General features: G+C 46.1%; 1 protein-coding gene across 2 annotated transcripts in view; it reads right to left on the minus strand.

The window, feature by feature from the left end:
• Window positions 1-11,990: 11,990 nt before the first annotated feature.
• GATAD2A (GATA zinc finger domain containing 2A) overlaps window positions 11,991-16,902 on the minus strand; it is a 100,282-nt gene continuing 95,370 nt past the window's right edge. For both annotated transcript variants that reach the window (XM_074978441.1, XM_074978440.1), the window contains exons 11-13: window positions 16,422-16,711; window positions 14,272-14,458; window positions 11,991-13,422 (exon numbers count right to left, since the gene is read on the minus strand). In XM_074978441.1, the coding sequence (XP_074834542.1) occupies window positions 13,292-13,422; window positions 14,272-14,458; window positions 16,422-16,711 (608 nt within the window). In that variant the 3' untranslated portion in view covers window positions 11,991-13,291. The remainder of the gene's footprint in view (window positions 13,423-14,271; window positions 14,459-16,421; window positions 16,712-16,902) is intronic.

Raw genomic sequence — 16,902 nt, forward strand, 5'->3', positions numbered from 1 at the left:
GGCATCAAACTGGTGAGGCCGTTGACCTCAGCACTGCCCTCTCCCTGGGAATCAGGTACATGGGGAGGAGTCCCACCTAGTGACTGTGGAGAAAAAGATACCCAGAGCAGCCCTTATCCCTGGGCGCCTGAGCCCCTCCCCAGAGTGAGTCGCAAACAGGTGCCACACCCCATAACCCCTCTGAAGGAAAACACGGTGACTCAAGTTAGCAAATGCTGGGGACTTGGTGAAAAACTGAAAAACCACCAAGTGACGACAGAGCAACGCAATCACCTCTCCTTGTGGTGGGACCTCAGTTGCCCCTGCTGGCCTGGTTTCAGGGGTTGCCGCAAACGTTAGAGCCAAGCTTGGGAGGACGGTGGCGGAACAGCTGGACAGGGCAAAGCCCTAGGGCAGTCCTGCTTGGAGGCTCCCTGGGAACAGCAGCAGGGTGACTCCAGATTTGCTTTCCTCACTTCACAGACCATTAGTTCTAGGTGCGTGAGCCTCAGCCTGCCCCGGGGAGCAGAGAGACAAGCTGGGTTCTTTCCTGCCTAAGGCCCGTTCTCAGTACGGAACAGCTGTGGTCAGTCTCTCTGGGCAGGCCCTGGGCATTACGCTGGAGGTCTAAGCTAAGGAGGCCCCTGGGCTCTGCCTCTTGGCACAGCACGTGCTGGGCCCACATCACTTTGTTCCTGCTCCTCTCTGGCTCCTGGACCCCAGGGTGCAGCAGCACCAGCTTGACTTCCACCGTGGCAATTGGTCTCCCTGGTTCCTGTGGGCCTGGGGGGGAGCTGAGAAGGGGCTGGCCATGGGAAGTGGATCTTTTCCCTGCCAGGGAAGCTTCAGGAAACAACCAGCAGCTGCCCTGTGGGGGTTAAGTCATTAAGTGCTGCTTTGCCATGGCCCATTCCCTTTGTTTTCCTACTCAGCCTACAGAGGTGCGTGAGAACAGAGGCTCATGAAAAAGCAGGAGTGGGCAGAGGAAAGGAGGTCACCTGGCTGAGACACCACCCAAAGCAGTGCCTTGGCCTGCTTATGCAGAGCAGAACCTCACAGTCCCGAGCAGGGTCCTCCATGTGCCTCCCCAGCTAGCCAAGCCTCCTGCAAGCCAGCAGCAGACAGCAGCGCCCCAGGGATGCTCGCCAGGGCCAGGGAGTGAAGAGGAGACAGCTGGGAGGAAATGTTGCTGAGGACTTTGGTCACTTCCTGGGTCATAAATCACCTCTGCTTTGGGAGCAGCCAGAGTCAGTGGGGGAAAGATGCTGTCTGACCTCAGGCAGACCCAGTAGCCAGAGGACGTTTTTTACAGAGGATGAGAGCTTTCTGGACCCACACGGGGACTTCACCCCAAAGTAGGGTGAAGACGAGGGGGCCTCTCCCTTCTTTCTCACAACTCCCCCTGGTGTTTAGGGAGTACTTGGCTTTTGTATAAACAATTCCAGTGCTGCCAACTGGCAGGATTATGTCCCACATCTTGTGGTTCCTTTCCTTAAAGCACCAGCTTCTGGAGTCAAGTGGATACGTGACGATTACAGCCTTCACTCGCAAAGGGAAAATAATGTTTCTAGGCCTCCTGGCTGTGGAAAAAGCTTCCACAGGTGACCCTGGTGCATGAAAGAGCTCAGCAAGCAGAAGGCAAATACAGACCTACTATTAGGCAAGGAGCAATAGGCACAAATTGCAGCTAGGGAGGCTGAGGTTGAACATTAGGAAAAACATCCTGTCAGGGTGGTTAAGCCCTGGAATAATTTGCCCAGGGAGGCTGTGGAATCTTGAGCATTGGAGATATTTAAGAGCAGGTTAGATAAACGCTGTCAGGGATGGTCCAGATGGTGCCTGGCCCTGCTGCGACTGCAAGGGGACAGGACCGGATAATCTCGAGCTCCCTTCCAGTTCTCGTGTTCTGTGATCTGACTCGGTGCTCGTGCAGCTGCTCAGCAATGACTCAGAGCCCCCACAGCTGATGAGCAGAGGGCCCACAGCTAGGTTGTGTGTTTCTACTGGTGATGCACATTCACATGCGCCTTGGGGCGCACAAAACTTGTTCTCCACCTATGTGCAGAATATTACAGGGAACCTGGGCTAGGATTCTGTTTTTACATGATTTCTGGGGAGCCTGGTTCATGGTTTTTGGAGAGTTGGAGCTGGTCCTACTGTGAGTACACCCCAGCTTTCTCAGGGCTGCTGTTTGTACTGAGCAATACAAAGAGAACCCTCCCTGACAGAGAGGGCGAGAAAGCAGCCAGTTTAGTCAGCTCATGCAGAGGAAAAAGGTGCCTTTCATCCTTTTGCGTTCATCCTCCTCCCTTGCTGACAGCTGCTTTTACTGCACTAACTGCATGTCCTGCTCAGCTCAGAGACATGACGGTGGAAGAAACGGCCTTGTGGGGTTCCATGGTTTTCCAGCCTCCCTGATCTTCCAGATCATGTTTGCTTCATGAAGGAAAAACAAAACCCCCACCCACTTTTTATCTGCCACCTTCCACCCCATACCACTCAGCCTAGGAGCTGAAAGCAGAGCTGGGCTCTTCCATCAGCACTGATGATAATATGGGTCAAAGGCATGAGCCTATTCAGGGGTATTCACTCTTGGGCTGAACAGGAAAGGGGGTACAGTGCAGCCACACCCAGGCTGCTATACAGATCTCTGCCTCTCATGCCACAGACTCTAGTGAAGGGGTCTTTCTGGATTGGGCAAAGGCATGGCTGGGTCAGAATTTTGCAGCAGTGCAATGAAGGCCCATATTCAGAGCATGGGGGAGCAGGATGGGAGAGAATGCCTTAGCTGGGTTGGGGAAGCAAAGCTGGTATCCGGATCACTGGCCCAGTGAGGTACCAGCTTTCTAGGTGTTTTCAAGGCCCAGCTTGAAGTAGTGTTGTTACAAGCTGGATCCAATGAACAGCATCTGACTTCCAGAGTGGGAATTGAAAACTAAATTCAGTTCAGTACTCAGATCCTAAATAACCCCAGAGGACAGGGGAGCTAAAGGGGGAGTGCTTTCACTCCAGTGAAATGGTTTTAAAAAAAATAGCTGCAGTTCCAGAAGGGCACATCAGCTGCTAGAAGGGGGCCATATCCTCCCTGACTGAATTGACCTCGGCAGCACTGGCCTTCCTCTCAGTTAGGACTCCCTCCATTTCATGAGCCTGTATAATTAGGCCAGCCTCTGGAATCTCCACTACATGCAGCTGGCAAAGTGGGTCTGTGCCCACAAAAGCTTATGCTCCAAAATGTTAGGCTAGCAGGTGCTACAGGATGCCTCATGTTTGTGGCTACAGACTAATTCTGTTACCCCTCTGCTACTTCTAGTTCTCACATCCCATGACTCTGCGTTGTAGGAGATGAATACGTACATTCCATCAGCTGCCAGCACTGCCTGAAGGCCCTTGGCCCTGATTTACAGCTCTCCAGCCCTGCCTGCTGCTTTTCCAGAAACACTTGAAATCCCACTTGCTTTACAAACAAGGCTAGTGGCAGAGACAGTGTAGGTGTAGGTATACGCATGCGTGAGTGTCAGCTAGCACTGTGTGTATCACCTGCGTAGCCAGCTACCCACTGGAGGCCAGACCGGCTGCTTGCATGTAAATAATCATTAAAGGTAATTTGGGTGGCACGGGGGCAATTTTGCACAGAGGAGGTTTAATTCATCCCCAGGCAGAGGCCAACACCCACCTATGTACCCTCTAAACTATGGTCAGTTTCCCCCCTCCTCCCTAGGCCACCTAGAAGGAGACTGTTCTTATTCTTAAGTGTTGTGAGCCTCCTGAATCTCTGCAACTCCCCCCCACGCTCATCCCATCTACCCTATTTTAACTAGGCTACTAGATTATAAAAGGGAAGAAGTCATTTTGCTTTTCTGAAGTTACTCCTTAGCAACTTATTAAAACGGATGAGCCACCGATATTTTCTCCCCTGAAAGAAGCAGGTCCCTGCAAGTTGAAAAATGCCATTTTTGCACTCCGAGGGAAAGGCCTGCCCCCTTACGCAGAGTCAGCATTTGATGACAGGCCCCGGAGAAGGAGAGCTAGCCAAGCTGGGCCTTAACCTGGTACAGGGGGAAATTTGACCTCCTGCTCCCTGTGAAAATGTACACGCTGTGTAGTTGTAGAGCAGTAATTCCAAGAGGCCCTGTGACTAGGCCCCCTTGGTAGGGCACTGCCCATGAGCCAGAGCTGTGAAAAGTTTACAATTTAAGGCAGGCAACTCGTTTTGGAGATGAGTAACCAAAGCCTGTGTAGGAGAGCTGGATTCGCTCCCATTTGCCCTGAACAGACTTCCTGTGCAGGGCGCTTGATACCTGTCAAGCTGGTTTAGGAAGCGCCCAGGAGAGGGAAGCCCTGGACACTAGTCCTGCCCCCCCCCCCCCCTTTCCCTTTAATGTTGTCCTAGTGAACGCAAATAAAATCTATTTTTGGGAGCTAAGGTTCAGAGCTTCCCGGGGTCTATAGTACTGCTTAGGCCAAAAATCTAAGCGGAATAAAATCACTGTGGATCACTACCAAGCCGTGAGGACCTGGAATGCTCTCACCTTAGAGTTAAATTTCTTCGGGGGGCGCAGGGCCCTAAGCAAGATGAGGTTCTCCACCACCTTTCTATAGGGGCAGCATTGTGCAAGGAGCTGATGCAACCCTGACCTGTTCTTGCATAGCAACATCAGGCTAAAAATCTTTGGCACCAAGCCACCTGTTTATAAAAGAGAGACAAAGCTGAAATCTGGGTCCAAAGAGATGCCGGCAGCAGTGCGCATTAGCCCAGAGGGAATGGTGGAAATCTAAAGCAACTATTGCAGTCTTCCATGCCACAAAGGACCTCTTTCTTCCTCATGCAAGATGTCCCAGAAGGGCAGGAGAAAAGAAGAGAGCTGGTCGTTTAGCATCCCATGGCGGCTGTTGGACTGTTTTTACAATATGCAGGAGTTTTGTATTTGCTAGGAGAACAAGGGCCTTTGGGGAACGGTAAAGGAGTCTGATATCAGGCATCTTCAGCTGTATCCTAAGAGAATTAATTTGCCACATTTTGATTATCCCTCTGCCAAACCCCAGGAAAACAGCAGCTGGGTGCATCAACTTTTTAGTTTTAGGTAGTTTTAAAACCTAATAGACAAAAAGTCGCACTTGGTATTTCAAGGTTTCCTATGGGGCAGGAGAGGAGAGGACACCACTTACCCTGTGCGTCCCGTCCGACAGCCTCCTGGCACATAGGGTGGCCTGGCTGCAAATGAAAACTAGTAGAAGGGAGGGGAGAAGGTGGCCAAGAGCCTAAATACTTTGGAGGCTACACTGAGGATTGCCCCAGCTCAGCTACCTGGGCAGGTTCTGCTCTCAGGTGTGCGCCTCATGGAGAGGGGCCAGGCAGGCTTCTGTCCAGAATCCACCAGTTTCCTACCGCGGCCACCTTTGGCCTCACTGCTCCCGCTACACAACTAGAATTGCATCTCTACAACTTTACCTCAATGTCTCGTAGACCTGGACTCGGTCTTTTAAATGCTGCCCAGCCTGCTGCAATTTTGGTGATGGCATCCACACACCTGTAATGTTCATAAGGTGATCTCTGTTCCTCATGAAGCAAGGTCCCACTCCTGCATTAGAACTCTGGAAGGAAAGTTGGACTGGGTTTCACTCTTTGGAGGGTGGCAATTTCACCTGCCAACTAAGTCAAGGCTTAGACTGGATAAGTGCATATATCCAGCTTCCAAAGGGCTTTTCCCACCTCTGATGCAGTACGATTGCCCTGATGTTAGTAAATCAGCATAGGCTGGCACGCCTGCTTGCCAGCTTCAGATGTTACCAGCTTCATTCTGTGGCTCAGATTCCTAAGACGACAGAAGAAACCCATTGGCCTGCAGTAGATCTTATCTGAAGCAGAAATTTATAACCTGTAGCATGACACTGATTCAGATCCTTGGCTTTATGGCACTCTGAAGTCAGACAGCTTTCCCAGCTCTGGAGGGGGAGGAGGGTTAATCCACTCTCTGCACAGCTGGAGCAATTACCTACAGAAAGGTCAAAAGAGGAATAAAAGTTGAGATTGCATCGGGGATGGAGAGGAGGTCGGTCTACAGCTTTCTGGCCCCAAGACTTCACAAAGAATTCACCACAGCTTGGGCCGTGTGCTAGACAGGGTTAGTCTTCAGCACAGATCTGGTTTCCAACGGGGCTTTTCCTCAAGCAGATGGTATGCTGGCGAGTTCCACACAGCTTTGCTTGTTTCTGCAACAGCATGGTTTTGCCAGAGTACCACTCTCCTGGCAAGGAGACCAGAGGAGGCTTTTGCTGTGGTTTGAACAGTAATTCTATCTATCATTCTTCTCAACCACTGGTCAGTTTCAAGAGTGGTGTTTCTCTGAGAGCAAGTCTGGGCTCCAGCTAGTTGAAAAGAAGTCTTCCCTCTATGCAAGAGGGTGAAGTTCTCATGAGGTGGAATGTAATACCTGAACAAAAAAAAAAAACTTTCCCTTCTTCTAATCTTGTCCACACACAGAAATCACAGCTACGGGGAAGCCCCGATCCAGACTCGTATGGAAAGCAACATCCAGAACACACACATCAGAGGGTTCCCTCTACCTTTTCCTGTTCCAGGGACTGTAAGCTCTGAGACATTGGATGCTGTTGGCTGATCTGTATCAGTCCCCGGGAAGAGATTGGATATTGTTCTGGTTATATCCAGATTAAATTTGCTGCTAAAATAGCATCTGGTCACGCTGCAGGTCTGAGGTAAGACTCGTGACAAAAGCTTGATAGTGACCCATGGTAAATCTGAGAAGCGTCTGGTGAGAATTACAAGCATTTATTATAAGATCCAGGTAGAAAAAGCTATGGACTACATCTGCTGGATGGTTTTCAGAGGGTCCAGGTGGCTGCATAGCATAACCCAGCTCTTCCAAAAAGAGTTAGATATGCAGTGCAGTGAGGCACAGTGCAGTTTCTTTCTTCCCCAGATGAAGAGGAGTCTGATCTCAGTCTCCAGGAAATGGCTTCCAACAGCTACATTCTGCTGCAAGAAGGGGACAGGGGAAGGCCTGTGGATGAAAGAAGTTAATTCACCTATGAGCAGGGAGACCAGGCAACTCCAGGAGCATTTTGGACTTGGAGACTTTCTTTACTTCCAGCTCAGAGAAAAGCTGGACTTGATCTAAAATAATTTCACACTTTTTTTTAAATCTGTTTAAACTAGGGGTTTGCTTCTAAAGTCAGGAACTAAATGTTTTATTCCTACTCAGAGCATGACTGTCTCTAAATAAACCAATGGAACACAGCCTGTCCCTTCCCCTCCCTCACCATTGCGAAGTTTGCTGCAGCATATGCAAAATCTGAGCGCCTATAGGCCTGACCTTTTTGGAACACCAAAAGAGAATACCCTGACAGGGCTGGCAGGTCTGCCCTGTGCCATACCCCCTGCAGTCCCCAGAGTATAGGGGCATACTGGAGGAGTGGGGGGAAGAGGAGAGGGCAGAAATGTGGCTAGGGCACCCTGTCCTCTGGTTCTTCTGGGCAGCTGCAATAGTTCAGAGAGACAGGGCACGAGAGCCTACGTTAAGCAAGCTTGTGGGACTGCTCTCATTTATAGCAGGCATCGCTCATGCTGCTTTCACAATCTGGGAACTCTGACTATCCCATTTCCCTACTGTTCCCAACCCCATTTTCTGGTTGAACTGAGCTCAGCCAGACTGAAGAATCAGTTAAGTCATAGTTAACATTCATTCAAGCTTGTAAAATTTTTTCCCCACCACCCCCAGGAAATTGATTCTCACATAATATCCATCTTCCTATTGTTTTGGATTTATGGATTTTAAGAGATGTTTAAATGAATATAGCACATAACTGGAAAAGTTTTGGTGCTAGAAACAGCAGGCTGTAATCTCCAAGGTGAACACAAAATTTCAGCTACTCCAAGAAGTTAAAGAGGGACGTACTGAACTTGTATGAGGTTGTCATCGTCTCACTTAGGAAACAAAACAGCTAGAACTGTCAAAGACTGGGGATGGGTGGAGCCATTAGTGATTGAAGAACTAGTTAGGAGAACAGCAGGGCTGACAGCCACCATGGGTCTGAGTGCAAGTATGTGTGGGGCAGCTCCACCTGCTGGAAGGGGTGGAGCCTCATGTAAAAGGGGTGGGGCCAAGGACAATCAACCCTCAGCATCACCCAGACCACAGCGCTTGTCTTCCCCCCCGCCCCCCCGTAGCCATGTGGAGTGGCAAAGTGACATTCCCACAGCAACTCAAAGGGGCTCAGAGCTCCTGGGTGCCACTTCCATGACTGGGAACTCTGAGCCCCTATGCAGTTATCCCTCTTGCCTGCCACTCATTGGATCTGATGGAGGATAGGACAGTTGAAGTGGGAATTTTGTCGGCTTTTTATGAAACTTGTAATGCTACCCAACCCCCTTGTCTAGGGCATTAGCACATTTAGTTTGGTCTCACCAAAATTCACCTGGCTAGGCACAGAGAAGGTGGGAAGAATAAATAAGGCACCCAAAAGAGCGATGCATAGGATGTACCAGAGACATGTTTAAACGCTGAAAACTTGCATTTCTATATGCACTTTGTTTCATTTCAGGAGAGCTGTGTGGATTTTCCTCCCTCCCCACATTTCAGAAATAGTATTGTTTTGGGAGGTAAGAAAAGACAATAATAAAACAGACCCCCAGTTCTAATGCAGAGGTCCTTCTTAACAGACATTTTCCTGGGCACATCTATCATCTGTGCACCTCCTGATCTTGACAGCCTGCCTTGTATTCTGCACCTAGTTTAAAAACAGCAAGTCAACCATATGAACATTTTTGTATCCCTTAGACAAGGGTGCAGTGCACTACACTAGGGACATTGTAAATACTGCTCACCAGCCCTGCATCCTGAACTAGACAGTTCCAAAATATTTAAGCCCAAAGTTCGCTCTCAGACACATACACGTAACTCCCTCGGACTTCGATCAGCCATGCACAAACACATCTCTGGGAAAACAAGTCTCTAAAGAATTTGGAATACAACTTGAAGACCAAGCTTGAAAAAGAAAAGCAAACAGACAGACAGTTTGTCCATTTGTTTATTGTCATTCAAATACTAAAAATCCCTCACAATACAATATACATTTCTTGATTTCAGGTTCTTCTTCCATTGAAATTGACTATCTGGCTTTAGTGGGAACTTTTTATAAATTTTTGTTTTATTATCAAAGATTTAGAGTCACAATAAATACGAGTGACAAAAAACATACCCTGCGCTTGCGTAACGTTACTCTGTTACAGTTTCTTTGTTAAATGATTATAAATTTTTTTTTAAAAAAAGCACAATGCAAGTTATTTCGCTAAATGCAATATACAGCATAACTCTGCCTTAAGCAGACAAACACTACTGCGGTTCCTTGAGGTCTTTTTGCATTATATATAGATATATATTTTATATATTTTCTTTAAAAAAAAAAAAAAAAAAAAAAAGACAACTGTATCCCCTCCTTACAAAAGGAGGAAGTGACATCTGAGCCAAATAGGTTTCTGATGAGACCACTGTATAAGCTTTCCCCCTTCAACTGTGCTCTGAAATACAAGTCCCCCATTTTCATTTTCTTTGCTGTACTTTGGTAAATCCTTTTTCTTTTAGCAAGAAAAATTTGGTAACTAATTTTGATAATTCAGAGGTAACTGAATGGTTCCTAAAACGATGATCTAAAGAGCTACAGAAAACAAAGCAATGCTATCCCGAATTTAAGATTAACCAGAAAAGAATCCTCCTCAATATCAGAGCTGGAATGCTATGTACAGGAATCCCTACAATACAAAGAAGTTAGCAAGTCAAACTTTACAGGAGCAGGAAAGCTGCCAAAATGTTCTACGCTATAAAAATAAAAAGGTTCCACCAGGCCACTTTTAATGTTTCTGGGCAAGAGAACAGGAATCTATTCCATGCCCAAAATCAAAGAGATAATAAATTAGGATATAAAAAAATAAAATTAAAAAAACCACACAGCTCCCAAATTTCAACACTGGTTCAAATGAAAGTCAGGGGTTTATTTCACAAGTTGCTAAAATCTAAGTACAATAGTCAGTCATTTTCATTATTACTGTATTATAAAATCTCGTCATTGCAACGGCTCAAAGAAAAAGGTTATATGGCTTGCAAGAACCAATGCTGCTCTAACCCTCTCCCCAGGAGAGGGGGGAAGCAAACAGCATTTGAGTGATGTAAAGCCAGCTCACGTGGCAATTTGCAGCAAAGCAATGCAGGGTTGGGGAAATGGAATATGGGGCATGTTGCAATATGTACCACCCAAAGACCAAATTCACATGTTATACTGTCAAACCGTACATTCTCTCTTGCACAGAAAAGGAGCTCTAAATACAATTATGCCTCACCTAGAGGACAGGGGTGGGGAGGATTCCTCTTTCCAGGCCTGTATGAAGGAGTCAGCAACCTGCCCATCATTGAGCATCTCTATGAGAAAGTAATAGCCCTTCTGCTGGCAGGAATTCCAAACATGAGTGTAGTAAAAAAATAAAGTGAAAAAAGATTTGTCCTTACAACTCTCCCCCTGCCCCCAGCCCACAACTTTAAAGGGTTAAGTCACAATACCACAGCGTTAACAAATGGTTTGTGTTAGGTATATGATGGAGAGGGGTAAAAAGGGGCAGGTAAGGAGAGCTGGACATTATTTGGAAAGATGTTGCAAAAATCTTTTAATAGTTATTCTAAAGATAGCCAATGGCGTTTCAAGTGGCAGGTGGAGGATAGTCAAGTAAATATACACATCTCTCGCCATCTGGCCCAAGTAAGCTCTCTGTACTCCACTTGAATCTTTTCTTGTGGCATTTTTAGCCAAACTTTCAGGAACAGCATATGAAATAAATACCTTTAGGTTACCTGTAACATCCCAAAAACAATAGCTTAAAAACAATGTCAAAAGTGTTTTAGATCCAGGCTGTGCAATATCTGTAAAATAAGTTTTTGATCACTCTTTTACATGGTGTCCCTAAAACCATTCAGCTTCAGTGTATTACTTTTATAAGTGGGAACAGAAAGTCCGACATTATGCTGATGCAATGTAGTGGAGCGGGTAAAGTGTGCAAGATGCAGTATGTGCAAATTTTGATTTTTATTTAATCTTCTGGTCTTTTAAAAAATAAAGACGTCCTCATTACCCTTTCTACTGAAATTCAGATTTTAAATGCTGCTGTACCAATACTGGCACTTTCCAAAACAATTTTGACATTGCTTTTAAACAAGCAACTTTCTTGCTTTTTCCTTCCCCCTTCTACAGCACTGGCTAGAACCTTTGCTGCCTCACATTATCAAGGGCACACTTTTTGACCGTACAAGTTGTTCATATACTGGGTTTCCAAAAAGCCATTTGTGGGCACAAAATTGTAACTCAAGAAGCGAGAAACTCAAACATGCTTTGGCCCAGATCATTAAACAGAAATGGACAACTGTATTCATGAGAGTGTAAGACAGGTATTTGTCAGGAACAAAAAATTTCAAGGAACTGAAATACTTTCATACTGTGCAAAATAATATGCACTCTTTCCACCCAACCCCCCCATCAAAACAAATTCCCCCTCACCTTGGAATGGAAAAAAACCCCCACAAACAAACTACACACAACCAAAAACCACCCCTCTCCTCCCCAGCTAGTCCTTAATACATTCAAAACAAAGTCAAACTGAATTCTAGGGATTTCTACGGGGGGGGGGGGGGGGGGGGGGGGGGGGGGAGGAGGAGAAGGGGAAGGAACATGGTCATTTTGCAAAACTAGGTCATCTACACTACTGGGTATTTAAAAAAAACGCCTCTAAATATTGATATTTCACACACAAGAAGAGGGGTTAAACACAAGCTTATAATGTGATAGGTGGATCTGAAGAGGGATACCCTACACGGTAACTGTTTTAAATTAAGGATCTAACTGAAGCTGCTAAGAAAACAAATACCAGATTCAAAGTAGAAACTGGATAGTAACTCCCCCGCCATCTTTTTTTATATATATATATATATATATATATATATATATATATATATATATATATATATATATAATTTTGAAAAGCATTCATATCAGCACTAGTTCTAGTACCAATATGCAATACAAATAGTAAGGTATGTATTTCTGCCACTTGTGACCAATATAAAGTCCCAAACTTGATGATTCTAAATGGATCTGTGTAGCCCCAAAACATTAAAATCACACAAACCTGTCCTTACAGCAGGGTTACCTGATGCTCTACCAAAACAAACACACTGGAGGCACGTGAGACCAGGAGCATGGAATCCCAGGGATCAGGTCAGGCAGTGCTGCCTGAAGCATGCCCACCATGCACTTGAATAGTCACCACACCATTACAGGACAGACTAGGAAGAACTGCTTCTCCACTGAGAGCAGAAGAAAGAACCTGTTGCTTGACTCCTGCCTTTCACCCTTCTGCTACCCTCTGTTTTCACACACTTCCGGGAGCGCCTAGTTTTTGAATACAATTTCTCAAACAAACCAACAAACAAAAAAAAAGTTTTTGTTTTTTTTTGTGTTTTTTTTAAAAAGTCTCTGGGAACTTTTTCAAGGGCAATTTATCTGTGCTGGATTGGAGAGAGACTGAACAAGCTGCTTTTGATTGCTCAGTACTTTAGGGTTTAGACCAAGTGTCCACAAAGTCTATTCAACAGAATCCAATGCAAGTGAGAAAGGCCTACGTTGCCCTTCCACTGCTGGGCCCATTTGGGCAGCCATCAGTCCGTCAGAAATCATGCCCAACTGGAATTTGAATTTGCACTTATCAGCTCATTATTACAAACTGTAGACTGCCTTTGTGGGGGGGTGGGGGGGAAGAAGCAAACATGAATTTCACCTGCTAAAAGCATCCACAATCACTGGGTTCGTATTCCGCTTTTCTTGCAAAGAAGTGCATCCTTGATTGCCAGTGAACACTGTTCGCTTGGTGTCTAGCTAGCTCATATTGTAAGGAAACCAAAGTCCTTTCAGTCCTCCTTTTGTGCTGGTGACAAAACAAAACAAAAAACCCAGCAACCCCCAAACACCCAAATACACAAAGCCAAAAATAATAAGAATGTCCCCCCATCGTGACAGCCTTCACCACCAGCCAATCATGAGAATTCGATAGCCAAAGGAGCTCGAGTCTGTTTTCCACCTCTCGGTGTTGTCTTCTCATAGCAAGGACAGCAGCACTCAATGGGATGAGCAGCCTTCTTGTGTCCTGCAAAGCTTGGGCAAATCCAGCTGGGTTTAAAGCAGATTCCACTGTGTTGTGGTATTAAAAAAGAATGGCAGAAATAGGTTAAGTCTTCATCTTGGGCATGCCACTGCACTATTTCCATGTTGCAGACTGAGGGATGGATCGCGGGGGAATCATATCCAGGAGATATTCACGTTGACGGTCTACTGCTGAAGAAGTCTTGTGCACAGCTAAACTAGGGTTGACAAAAGCTAGAGCCCCACCTGACAAAACACAAAAAGGAGAAAGCAGCAAGTGTCACAGTATGCTTAGACCATCAAGATGGGAACAGTGGAAAATAGACAACTCAGTAAAGGGCACCCGAGAACTAGGAGGATGGATGCTCTCCAAAATAGGAACACAAAACTGTATTCCATCCCCCAGAGGAGGTTAGTTTTGCAAAAGGAGAAAAAAGTCTCCACAACCCTCTGCACAAATGGCAGCAAAGCATCCCAAACTGTTTAAAAGTCTCATCGTTAAGCAGTGAGCTGACCACAATCAAATCCCATTCAACTCGAGATTGAAATGGTACGAAAAGATAATCAATATAGGGCAGAAAAAAAACCAAAAATTTACCAGAGAGCTAGCTGCTGCAGCATCTCTTTCCTAGGGATTCCAAATATTGCTTAAATGAAGAGACCAGAAGACTTAAGAGACGTGAGGTCCTCTGACCCTTTAACTTAAAGGGGGACAATGATAGCTGAATATTCTGTGATGCACACTGAGAAGCATGTGTTGTAGCCTTTCCGACAGCCAAGATTTATTTTTTCCCAATTTCAGTGGAGACAGATGTTGATTTCTAAACAACGGTTAACAGCACTACAGTATCAACTGCACGCACAGGACCTGACCTTCATTGCCCTGCACCTTGTACAAACATTTACACCTGGTGACACATACCCAGCCACTTTGGACAGGTGTGAACAGCTGTACCAAGTGTGAGGCAATGGAGCAACAGGCCACTGCCCTCCAGGGCAGGGAGCTGCCGAACAGTAACAAAGAACTAAGGTTTTTGGCCAACAGGGTGTAACTAGCAACTACGAAGAAACGAACACATGAAAGAAAAAGTCTACCTGTGTTGATGGGGGTCTTCTTCCAGGTAGTAGAATTGCCCTTGCTGACAGGCCTCTCAGCGTGCTTACCTGGCCTACTACCAAGTGCTGCTGCAGATGACGCATTCTGCAACTTGGGTGACTGACTAAATGCATGCAAGACTCCTCGGGGGGTGCCTGCGGGACCTCGAGACAGCTGGCTAGGAGTCTAGTGCAAGAGAAGAATTAATTAGAAGGGCACAGGAATGCCAATTTGTGTCTTGCAAACGTTCAGTACAATAGCTGTGACAAGCCTCTCTTCTTCCTTTCCTCCTCCTACCATGCCTGGTACTGGCAGCAAACTTCGTCATCTCTAAATCAAAATAAAAGCCTGCTTTCCGCCGTGTCATCAGCAGTCTATTTTTACCTTTTAAAGTGAAGGGCGCATAAAGCCAGGCAGACGTACTGACTGCGAACAGCAAGAAAAGGTAAGTACTGTGTGAACTTCCCCACACGGAAGCACCACCAGACTGCAGACCTGACCTATACCATCAAATCCCATGGCTACGCCAGTTCTAGCCTTCCTTGCCTGCATTCCCAATTCGATGGTGGTTTGGTGAGGTGTATAAATGGGGATTGGGATTAGATGATGAAATTACTCGTTTACATTTATCATCAGATTTGCTATTCGAAGCCAAGCCTCTGGCATGGACACTGGTTACCGCTTGCACGCACATCACCTTAGACATCTGAGCTCACAAGGATGGCCATACTAGGTAAGAGCAATGGTCCATCTAGCGCAGTATCCTTTCTTCCAGCTCGTCATTGCCATATGCTTGCCTCAGTGGGAATGTACAGAACAGGTCTGATCTATTCCCATCATATCTTCCAGTCCCAGCTTGCAGCACTCAGCATTTCACCCTGAATACAGGGTTGTGGGTCAGTGGTCCCTGTAAGCTGAGTGCATGAGCGGCCGCCCAGGAGAGATTCAGGTGCCACCCATCTGATTAGCAGAATTCCCACAGTCACAAGCCTATGTTTCTATTGGTGGTACACATCCACACATACCTTGGTACATACAGCATTTATTCCACCCAAGGATGGAAAAATTAGAGGAAACTGTCACTAACCATCTCGAACAATTGCTGTGGACGGACCTATCCTCTACGAACTTAACTAAATCTTTTTTGTGCTCCAAAATGTTACAGACAGCAGTTTCTGTTCCTTTTGACACCTGCCCTTCCAAAACAACACCCTGGGAATAGTGAATGGACTCATTTATATAATTAGTACCTGAAGTCATCAGGCCATAACCGAGTTACTGTTCTGCACAAGTTTTTGCCTGTAACAGTTTTGCTGCTACTTTATTCTTTCACTAAGTGCTAATATTACAAAGCTGCACAGGATCACAGGAATATACATGACTTGTGCCAAGTTATGGGCTGTCAGAAGTTAGTTGTGCTTTTAAAAGAACACTATCCCAAACGTGCACCTTAGCCTGGGACTCTGGGATTCATGTGGGAGCAATTCAGGTGGAACAAGATGAGAAGAGCGATCATGGATGTTGAAAATTGTGTGCTCAAGTTAGTATGCAAAGGTCCTGTAGAGACCCATCACCCTGCCAAAGCAGCCAGGAGTTCTTTAACATTTCAGTCACTATTTAAAAATGGAGCTCTTCCAAGAATGACACAAATGGATCTAGGACCTGTGTCACTAAGTCATCCCACTGATGGAGACATATGCTATTAGAAGATGGCTCCAACACACCAGTAGTATACAAAATACTTATCTCCTTCCCTGGAACCCTATGAGCACCTTCCCTTTTGAGTATGCATGAGCATGCCCTTAGGTCTTAATAAGAACTGGATGCAACTCCTCAGATTCATCCCTGCTCCTCCTCAATCTGCCAGAGGATGCATTCTCTATTACTTTAGGAGCTGAGCTCCCATCTTAGCCTTAGGATCCCTTTACCTACCATAGGGCACCAAATTACTAACAGGACAGCTAAAAAAACTTAATTCAAAATACAAAGTCAGAACTTATTTCTTCAGGTACCAACTTTCACACCCACGTGTGGTGCAAAACAGGGGTGTGGTCTTGACATGCATGGCAGGAGAAGAGGGGGCACACATTGCTGTGGAAGCCTTGCGTGATTAGCCACTGAAGATAATTTAGCACGGAAAGACTCCTACCTGCTTGAGTGAGTGGTGCTGGACGATAGGTTCTGACTTGGTCTGTACAGGAGAAGCACTCTGTTGCAATATTCGCTGCTCGATCTCCTGCTCTTGCTGCAGTGCTTTCACGAAGGCAGCCTTAAGTCGATTAGTATGTTCAGCCTTGAGGGCCTTTTTCTGATTTGATGTCATGCAGGTTTCACACATAATGGTTCCATTCTTCTCTTCCCTCCAGCGGCAAGTGAAGTCAGTCTTACACTGAGCACACATATAGGGCTCCTGAGAGGAGGCTGCAACCAAAACTTTACCTGTGGAAGACAACCAAGATAGCTCACCGAGGCAGGTTCTCAAAATGGCTTATACATTTGTTTTAAAGCTCCCAGCACTCCTAAGTCAATGGTTCTCAAACGGTGGGTCAGGAACATTTTTTAAATGGCATTGCCAGGACTTGCTGAGGCCCAGAGCTGAAGCCCAAGCTTGCCCTACTGCCTGAGCTTCT

Source organism: Carettochelys insculpta, chromosome 27, assembly GCF_033958435.1.
Source record: "Carettochelys insculpta isolate YL-2023 chromosome 27, ASM3395843v1, whole genome shotgun sequence".
Classification (NCBI taxonomy): Eukaryota; Metazoa; Chordata; order Testudines; family Carettochelyidae; genus Carettochelys; species Carettochelys insculpta.